Genomic DNA, 10,707 nt, shown 5'->3' on the forward strand with positions numbered 1-10,707 from the left:
GCACACAGGATCTGAACCGATGAACCCCGGGCAGCCAAAGGAGAATATGTGAACTTAACCACTGTGCCACTGGGTGGGCCCCTAATAATGAGATTTTAGATATTACACCTAATACATTATCCGTCAAAGAAAATAAGAAGATAAATGTTACTGTGTCTAAATTAAAAACTTATGTTCTGCAAAAGACACTCTTCAGTGAATGAAAAGATAGGAACTAGCCTGGGAGAACATATTTTCAAATTGCATATTTTGTGCCATGAATGTAAAAGAAAATCTACACAGGAGAAAAGAAAACCAATAAGCAAATTTATAAATAAGCCAAAGATATGAACAGACACTTCCTGGGGGAAGACAGAAAAAAGTATTTTGCATGATTTTTCAATACAAAAAAATTACACTTAAACAACTATGAAGTATACTACTCATCTATTAGAATGGCAAAATCCAAAATACTGACAATACCAAATGCCGACAAGCATATGAAGCAGCAGGAAATCTCACTCACTGCTGGTGAGAAGACAAATGGCACATTCACTTTGGAAGACAGGTTGACAGTTTCTTGTGGAGTAAACACAGACTTCTTGCATGATTCATGGATGCGTTTGGAAGGCTTCTGGAGTTTTATCATTACACTGAAGGGACTGGGCCATCTGGAGAAGCTTAATAGCAGGGAAACAGCACCCTACATCATTTGGTGAAGAAATGCTGCACAGGTTGCTGTGAAGGGAGATGTTTCAGGGATGAATTAAGAGTCCTGGGCAAGTGTCCAGGTGTGGTTTGAATAACAGTCCATTGTGACCACATCAAATGAAGGCACAGACAACAGACATTCCGGACATCTCAGGAGATTCAAGATCCTTCTGGAGGTTTACCTTCTTGATTTCACCCCACTTACCCCATGCAGCCCATCAGATAAGCCTATACAGATGTTACTGTACATGGAACTATGATGCACAGGAATTGCAGGATGTAATGTGAGCATCCTTCCACTCACACCGTGTTGCTAATGACTTGCAGCTGTGGATACACATCCTGTGAATTTTCAGTTTCCCCAACTCCAGCTCAAGGCACATGGAGCAGGATAGTATTTAGCAATTGGTAATAACATTCTAGAAAATATTACATGATATCTCAACTAGAGTTAGAAGGAATAAAATATATTAAAATTTAGATAAAGGATATAAGCAAGATAATGCTGAAGATTATTAAAAAAAAAGCCATTACAATGCTCCAAACACTTACACATATTGACATAGAACAATCAATCTGTATTATATACTTTTGTAAAACAACAATGGAAAAAAAGCTATGTGTTGAGAAATTAAAGAACAGAAGGAAGAAAGAAGGAAGGAAGCAGAGGAAGGAGGGAGGCAGGCAATGATCGATTGTGAGGAATTTCCTCTAACTGAAATATTTGGTATATTTCTGATGCATAGACTAGGCAGCTTATTTTTTTCTTTTTCTTCTTCTTCTCCCCAAGGCCCTCAAGTACATAGTTGCATATTCCAGTTGTAGGTCTTTCTGGTTGTGCTATGTAGGATGCCACCTCAGCATGGCTAGATGAACAATGCCATGTCCAATCCAAGGATAAGAACTGGCCAAACCCTGGCCTGTTGAAGTCGAGCGTGGGAATTAAACAGTAGCCCATGGGGACAGGCCCTAGGCAGCTTTTTGATAATGACTTTGAAACAAAGATCATGGGGTAACCCTGTAGAGGATGCAGTCTGAGCTCCTGAAGAGAAACCACGTTCCAAAAAAAGGCATAGGGACACCAAAGAGCATGTCTCTGCCCTATCACATCAGGGACGGGACTCCTTTCTACACTGTTCATCTTGTGTTATCACTTCTGAGGGCAGAGTAGATGGTGCTTCCTCTGGGGGTGGATCTGAGTAGTCCCTAGGGGTGGGGCTCTGGGGCTCTCCTCTGCAGCTTGGCACTGGTGGAGGGTTTTTGACGCTCTTAGGATGTGGTTTCTCTCACTGTGTCCCTCGCACAGTAATACATGGCTGTGTCTGAGGACTCAGGCTGCTCCACTGCAAGTAGGAGGTGCTGATGGAATTCTTCATGGGGATCATGACATGGCCTTGGAAGGACGTGCCATAGCATGTATCCAAGTCACCAGGATAGATCATCCCAATCCACTCCAGTCCTTTCCCGGGCATCTGGCAGAACCAGCTGATCCAGTAGCTGGTAAAGGCGTATCCAGATGTCTTACAGGAGATCCTCAGAGACTGTCCAGGGCTTTTCACCTCTGGTGCAGACTGCATCAGCTGCACCTGGGTGCAGACACCTGTGTGGAAGATGAAGGACTCAGGTCAGGGCGCTCTTTTCCAACCTTGCCCTGGAAACCAACACCTGGGCCCTGACTTACCTGGGAAGACAGCCAGGAGGAGGGTAAGGATGGTGGCAGGACCCATCTTGGAGGAGGACGTGAAGGGACAGCACTGAAGACCCAGCTGGGTGGTGATGGAGACTCCAGTGTGAAGGGGGAGCCCTGGCTCAAATGGGTGGTTCCCCCAGGTGCGTTTGCATATTTACCACCCTAGCCTCCAGGAGAGGATAAGGTTCAGTAACCCCCAACCCCCTTCCAACAGTCTTATCACAGCACGTGAGGACAGGGACCACATAGAAGGACAGGACTGAGGAGGACAACGGTTGGTGTGCACACTGTCCTGAATACTGGTGGCTCTCACCATGTGGTCCTCAGACCAGCATCAGTGGGAGCCTGTTTGGGATGCAGAAACTCAGATCAACCCTATTTGTCCTGAATGTGAATATCTGAGCATGGGTTCCAGGTATCTGCATTGTAATACTTTCTGCAAGTGAGTCTTTTTGCACCAAAGATTGAGAAATACTTGCCTACCAGTAAAGATGGGATGAAGATTATCCTTCAACTCCCCATCACAGTAGGACCTGAAATAAAACAAACATCACTTTGTGTGTGTTATAGGCTACAATGTAGTCTCTTCAAAATTCGTATATTGAAGCCATATGCTCAGTACCTCAAAATGTGACTGTATTAGAGATAGGGGCTAGTGGCAGGAATTAAGTTAAACTGAGGTAATTAGGTTGTACCCTATTGCAACGTGACTGATGTCCTTATAAGAAAAAGCAAATAGGACACAGTGGGAATACTCTTGGAAAACAGAGGGAGAACACAGACATGTACAACCCAAAGAGAGAGGATGATGGAGAAAACAACCCTGCTGACATCTTCATCCCAGACATCTGGTTCCAGAATGCATACAAATAAATTTGGATGTTTAAGTCACCCCATCCACGTTATTTTGCTATGGTAGCCTGGGAAACTAACAAGTAGCCAGCCAGCAACTTTTAACTCACCTCACGTTAGATCCTTCAACCCTCAGGAAAAAGAAAATGTAATCTGAGTATGTTGGGAGCATGGATTCTGGGAGTTATCCTCAAAATGCAAAGCAGGCGTGGGTGGGACAGGAACTTGCTGGTGAGTAGTGTGTGCTGCACAATTTGGGCTTTGTCACTTTTCAAAATTTTACAGAAGAAGTATTACCAACAACCTAAAATAATAAAAACAGAAATATTGAAATGGGCAGAGGGCAGGAAAATGTTTCTCTCTATCCCTGCTCCTCTGTGCTCTGGAGTTTCTCAGTGAAATGGCATTCAGTCTTAGATCCCTGAGGTAGGCTAACCCAGATAATTCTAGCAGAAACCTGTGCTGGAATAAATTCCTATGTTTCACATTCAGTGATCAGGTCTGAACATAGACGAATTATCACGGAGTTGTGCTGTTCTGTGCTGCACTGTAGAGCCCTACAGCTCTCTCTTGTAGGGTCAGCCAACCTAGATCAGAGGTTTCCATAATTAATCAGCATTAAGAGACAGGGTATTGGGATGTGTCCCTCACCAAAGTGGAACTTGGTTGTGAGTCTCAGTCCAGACTTATTCTTGGGTCTTAGAATAAATTGTGCTTCTTGACTCCAGCCTGACCACTCAATTATTGGCAAGTGGTAGGCCCTAATCCTGATGTACTAATTGAGGCTCTTTGGAGGATGAAATTTATAAATATGAGCAAGAACAAGAGGACCCCCTGAAGTATATCCAGTAGCCACCTAAACCAAAAATGAAAAATAATGAAAGAAAACTGTATCTTGATGCGGGGAAATGGATAAAGAAAGAAACCTGAACAGAAATCTACAATTTGACCCAATTTTAAATTCTAAACTTAATAAAAATATTTATGCTATAAATATAAGAGCACGCTGATTGGCTTTGTGCCCCTTCTACACAGTTTCTTAACTAACATTGCTGAAATGCACAGATTGACAAGACTGCAAGTTTTAATCAATAATGAGGCAAAAACTACAGTTACATCTGGGCTCCCTCAAAATCTGAGCCATGTGCTTCCTATGCCCTTAGGGGAGTTTGCAAATCCAAAATGGAAGACGATCAGGTGTACTTCTCCTTAACCACCATAACTTGCCTTAATCCCACATGTTGCTATCACCCACTGACTTAAAACACCTCATAATCATCGTGGGTTTTCCAACCTGATGAGTAATGGCTTTAATCAAATTTTCTTTGACACTTACAAACTGACTTGACAAAATAGAGCCCTTGGGCCATAATCCATTGTAAATAGTTAATTCAGCCCAATGTAAATTAAAAGAGGACTCTCAAGGATTGACACCCATCCTACAAGAATGTTTACAAAAGGGGTGATTAGGGGCCGGCCTGGTGGCACATCCGTTAAGTGTGCACGTTCCACTTTGATGGCCAGGGGCCCATGGGTTCGGATCCTGCATGTGAACATGGCACTTCTTGGCAAGTCATGCTGTGCAAGGCATCCCACATACAAAGTAGAGGAAGATGGGCACAGATGTTAGCTCAGGGCTAGTCTTCCTCAGCAAAAAGAGGAGGATTGGCAGCAGTTAGCTCAGGGCTAATCTTCCTCAAAAAAAAAGGGCGGGGGGTGGTTATCCCACTGCTTTTCCAGTTAACAGCCTGACTGATGCTGTTCTTAAATTTGGAAAGAATGATTGATGTTTAATTCATTCTTCCTGTCACCTAATACTGTGATCCTTCACATTAAAGACCCACATTCAATCATGTTGAAATACTGACTGTACTCAATTAGAAGCTGTCAAATATTTTACCACTCTACATTTTGTTAATATATTCTATCCTGTGACCCATCAACATGCTCTCTACCTCTGTTTAACAAAGTTATTGAAAAAGCATCCATCTCTGTCATCAAGCCTAAAATATAAGCACCTACGAACCAGGTGAAATTTCACTATTATCCTTGAACAATTACCATAATAAAATTGAAATATTGTTCTGTTTAATAAATGAATATTAAAAGTTGTAATGTGGAGATTAAATTCTATGTTGACTGTGTTCACCTTCTTAAGTTAGCAATTTCTCATGAAAATTAAATACAATTATGTTCATTTATCTTGTGAATTTTGGGCAGTTATGACAGATATACTGTTTCTATACACAAGAGAGTTCCTCTCACAGGTCCTTTCAGTGGTAGGTGCCTCACAAGATGACCTTCTCCACCTCATTCTCCTCCACCTGTGATCATGGCTGGACCAGGGCATAGCCTCCTCCTCCTCTGGTAACAAGCTCTCCTGGGAGATGTGATTCTGACTTCTGTGCCACTTACTTTATAGAGAATTCTCACCATATCAGGTCAACTGCATTCTCGTTGTTCTTGGGTAGACTGTGGTGACAGTGCACAAGCCTTTGAGGAATCAGCCACTAGTGTCCTCTCACTTCCAGGGAGGACAAAGAATTTCTTTGTCAAAAAGTTCATGTTACTCACCCACATTCTGAGTGGTCATCATCCTGACATCACCTCAGGAATTTCCAGAGCATCCTGCACAATGATGACTCCAATTCATGAGAGCTTGCAGGAACGGCGGACAACTTTCATGGGTTTCATATAAATGAAAACACTTACATAAATGTTTTATATCTGAAAACAATATTAAAATTGAAAAAGAAAAGATCACAAGTAGCAGTATATAACGAAACCTTTGAAAAAACCATATTTAAATATGACCCTAAGGTGATCCTCTTATGTCCCTCCTAACCTGTAATACACAATGATGCACCATCCCCATAACCATGGTTCTGAAACCCTCACATCTGCGGAGATCATGGAAGACGGCAGAGCCTCAGACACAGTTAATCCAGGATTTCTTACTCGAAGTGAGGACAAGTGTGTCTCCAGTCAGATATGGGAGATCCCAAAGAATGGAAATCCTTCCACGAGGTGAATGATTTGCCTCATTTTCCACCCAAATACTCCATGGTAGAGAACAATAAATCTGGAAGAAATATTTAAGAAATTGCATGAGGTTTATACCCAAATCCTTACTTAGTAAATGGAACATATTCCTTCCTCATATTGATGGTATAATAGGAAAATTGAGCGATTTTATCACCAATGATAGAGGGAATGTATATGAGAGGATAGTTACTGAGAAAAGCACATGTAGCACTGGGGAGAACATGGTCAAATGATCACCCAGGGCAGTGATTTTGTGCAGGACAGAGTGAGCTTCAGGGTGTTGTGGCATCATTCTGCAGCAAAAGGACACTATCAACAAATACCTGGATGTCATCCCAGATAGCTCATAGCACGCAAAGTTTCCACCCTCAGCTCTCCCCAAAACCATAGGTCAGAGAGTTGATACTATAACAGCTTTAGCAGAACAAGACCAGTTATACATCCATCTCCCATTTTGACCAAACCATCATTATAGTCAGGCTACCAATGTGCACTTATATTTCCCAGATGAATGCATGCACAGAGGACAATCGGAGGGTCCAGGTCAATGGAGTCTTAGAAAGTCCCCTGAACCTTTCCCAGGTGCTGCAAGAGCCAAGCCTGAGCCTCATCAGAGCTCCAGACAGAGAGTCTACTCCCAGGATTTGGACCACAGAAACCACATCCTCCATTTTGGAAGAAGAAGTTGCAAAGGGAGCTGTGAGAACAAAGCCCATGGAGGAAGAGAATGGATTAGCAGAGAAAGGGGGAACCAGATCAGTTCTGAGTCTGATATGCACAGCTGCACCTGAGTAGGAGGGTCAGATATGAAATATCTTAGGTTTGATAGGTCAGTGGTCCTGGCCTAGACTCTCTCTTATCTGAAATCCTGACACCCAGACACGTTCCTATTCAGGGAATCCCACTGAGGTCTCTGTTCTGAGTCTGAATGGAAAAGAATGATCAGGTCCCCTGAGCTCTCTCAGGACTCTGATCCTGGTGACCATTGACAGAGTCATTTCTACCTCCATAGATGACACTTTGCTTTTAAGCAGATGACAAAGATTTTCTCACATTGCAACAAATGTTCTCATCTATAGCTAAGTGGTAAGAACAGAAACATGAGTCCAGAGAGGTTCTCTCAGAAACTGTTACAAGAAGAAGCCCCGGATCCTGACAGGCGACCTGCTCTGAGCGATCTCTGCACCTGCTCCTTGGCTGGTTTTGTGCTTCCTGGTCTGGAGCTCTCCCTAGTGGTCTTGCGCACCCCATGCTGGTCTGAGTGCAAACTTTGCTTTCAAAAGCCCCTGGAGAGAAACAGACCCTCTTTTTTCCCCTTCCTCTTTCTACAACATACAGAGTGGACACTATCAGCCGACGTACTATGCTTCTTCCTATTCAAATGATGTCTGCTCTGAGTATTTGTCCTCGACTGACCTCCTCACCCTTCTCCTTAGCCATAAATCCCCAGCTGTCCTTACTGTATTCAGAGGTCTGCCTTATTTCTACCTCATGCTGCAAAAGCCCTGTTGCAGGAGTCTTAAATCTTCCCCGCCATTTTAGCAAGTGTCGGAAGAGATGTTTCATTATAAATACAGAGGAAGCAAAATCAGAGAAGCTTTTGAACTCTCTGACAGTAAACAGACTGATAAAAGTGCTCAGCTTCAAAAATCTGCCAGGCTTCAAAATAAAGGAAGGGTAGATCCATGTTAGAGCAACAGGTCCGGGGGTTGGGGTTTGAGTCACAGAAGATTATCCCCAGGACTTGAAACCTAGTGGAGTTTTCCCGGATGGCTTTCAAAGTTGATTCGGGCAGTTGATTCCTTCTAACTCCCATTTTTTTCTCCCTCGGGGTAGAAATATCTATAGCTTTTAGCATATGCCTGCCCTTCAGTGGCATTTTAGAAGAAGGTGACTTGTTTTCCAGCATCACAGGTCTGCAGATGGAGAGGATTTTACACTAGGATAAACCAGACCCATACTCACAGTAAAACTTGATTTAGATGATTTGGTTTGAGATGTTGGAAATAATTATAGAAGGATTTTGGCCTTGAGTGAATGCTTTAACAGATTAACATTTGTGGAGAAGTTGGGACGTGTTAAGTGTGATTGGACTATTACATGGGTATGATTTTTTGGGGCTGAGGGTGGACCATGGTCGTTTGAGTCATTCTTTGAATCTGTAGATGGTATTTTGTATGGCAGAATGAACTTTGCCATATTTTATGCATTTAGAATTCTTGAGTTCCAAAAGTTTTCCTTGGTTATATGTACTGCTCCTAATACAATCACAAGTGTTTACATCAGAGGGAGGCAGAGGGTAACTAGACTACAGAATAAGAAGAAAACAGTGCGACCACTGATGAAAGGCAATTTACTTCTGGCTATGAGGATGGAGGAAGGGGCCATGAGTGAGGAGAAGCAAGGAATGCAGTTCCAGAAGCTGGAAGACACAAAAAAACCCTAAAATCTTCTGGTGTGAGTCAGTTTGGGATGCTATAACATAATGCCATACTGGACAGCTTAAGAACCACAAGAAATTATTTCTCACAGTTCTGGAGCTGAGTATTCCAAGATCGAGGTAGCAGCCTGGTCACCTTCTGGGGAGGGGCCACTTCCTGGTTCAGATTCGGCCCCCTCTTTTCCTGTCCTCACGTGGAGAAGAGGCGTGTGATCTCTGGGGCCTCATTTGGAAAGGCAGCAATCCCTCTCATGGGGCTCCACCCTCATTAGCTATGCACCGCCCAATGACCCCAGCTACCAAGAGAATTGTCTTTGGTGGTTAATATTCAACATAGAAATTTTAGGGGACACATGTATCCAGACAATAGCACTCCTCTAGGGCCTCTGGAGGGAGTACAGTGCTGGAATAGCTTGATTTCAGGACAGTGAAACTGATTTCAGACTCTGAGCTCCAGAATGTAAGAGAATAAATGTGTTGGTTTAAGCCCTGTGTGTGATGATTTGATCCAGTGATCAGAGGAAAGTAATTCAGGCTGGAATGTGAGTCTCACATGATCAAGGGTCTCCACACACTGCTCCGTGTCGTGTGATGACCATCAGCACTGCCCCAGGGACAGCAACACTTTCCTGGCTGTTTCTGTGGGGACGCACCTCTTCAAGGACTCACCACTGACGGCGAGGACTGAAGAATGGTGTGTGCATGTAGACTGTGGTTGCAACTGGCGCACCTGTCCACCCACAACTTTGTTACAATAAATTTAGGATTGTGCTTCCGGACTATCCTGTGCATGATGCTTGACCAGCCTCAGAAACAGAAATTCATGCTTGTCCTTCATATCCTTACTTTCCCAAGCAATAGGCCAGTTTTCCAAAATACGGTGAAAGTCAGAGAACCTGCTAGAGAGAGCTCTGTAGTCCAAGAATCCCACATTTGACACCAAGCAAATTTTCCCAGATGATCCGTCAACTAGGATTTCCAAAGAACAAAAGGACTCATTATCCCCAGTAGAAAACCCAAGTAAATGACACTGGTCTTTTGAGGCAAGATCACCTCCCTGTGTCTTGCTCAAAGAACACTTGGGATCTTAAATCCTTCCAGTAATAGACTAGCGTGCCCATGAGGTCATTATCCTTTATCTCAGATTCCTGAGTCTTTGGTATGAGGAGCAGAAGAATTATACTCCCTTCATCTCCTCAGCCCAGCACAGCTGCCGTCTCCCTCAGGGTTTCTGACACTCTCAGGATGTGGGTTATCACACTGTGTCTTTCGCACAGTAATACATGGCCGTGTCCTCAGATGTCAGACTGCTCAGCTCCATGTAGACTGTGCTCGTGGACTTGTCCACGGTGATGGTGACTCTGCCTTGGAACTTCGGTGCGTAGCTCGTATCATCATCATGAGGACTGATAGATCCCATCCATTCAATCCCTTTTCCATTGGCCTGTCGCACCCAGTGCATAGCATATTCAGTGAAGGTGTATCCAGAAGCCTTGCAGGAGATCTTCACTGATGACCCAGGCTTCTTCAACTCTGGCCCCGACTGTATTAGCTGGACCTCGGAGGAGACACCTGTGGAGAGAAGACACGAGTGGATGGAATTTCTCTTGTGTGGTCATGATCTCTTCTTCAGTGCAGGGACAGGGGAACCCCTTACCTGAAGCTACTGCCACCAAGAAGAGGATTCTCCAGCTCCAGCCCATTGTGAGGCACTGTGGTCTCAGGGCTTCTGTAGGGGAGGGAGTGTGATGTTTGGGTGATGCTCCCCGGCAACAGACATATCCATATTTATCTCCATAGATCTCCTATCATTTGCATATTCATGAGGAAGAATATTTCCTAGTTGATGACCTGGCCCAACCTGAGAATGAGCTGACAGATGATACAGCAAGCGCGTTCAACAGGATGAGGAGGCTCCTAGTCCTAATCCGTGTTGTAAGATGTCTGTCTCCTGACATGTCCAGAGCTTTGTGTGTACAGACCTCCTTGC

At 43.8% G+C, this 10,707-nt stretch overlaps 2 gene segments (V, D, J or C); both read right to left on the reverse strand.

The window, feature by feature from the left end:
• Nucleotides 1–1,976: 1,976 nt before the first annotated feature.
• On the reverse strand, nucleotides 1,977–2,417 carry LOC100629293 (immunoglobulin heavy variable 5-51-like). The segment is given in 2 exon segments: nucleotides 1,977–2,290; nucleotides 2,372–2,417. Coding segments are annotated over 2 exon segments (360 nt in total).
• Nucleotides 2,418–9,972: 7,555 nt separating this feature from the next.
• On the reverse strand, nucleotides 9,973–10,479 carry LOC100063226 (immunoglobulin heavy variable 1-69-like). The segment is given in 2 exon segments: nucleotides 9,973–10,289; nucleotides 10,375–10,479. Coding segments are annotated over 2 exon segments (363 nt in total).
• Nucleotides 10,480–10,707: the final 228 nt, after the last annotated feature.

Source organism: Equus caballus, chromosome 24, assembly GCF_041296265.1.
Source record: "Equus caballus isolate H_3958 breed thoroughbred chromosome 24, TB-T2T, whole genome shotgun sequence".
NCBI classification, from domain to species: domain Eukaryota; kingdom Metazoa; phylum Chordata; class Mammalia; order Perissodactyla; family Equidae; genus Equus; species Equus caballus.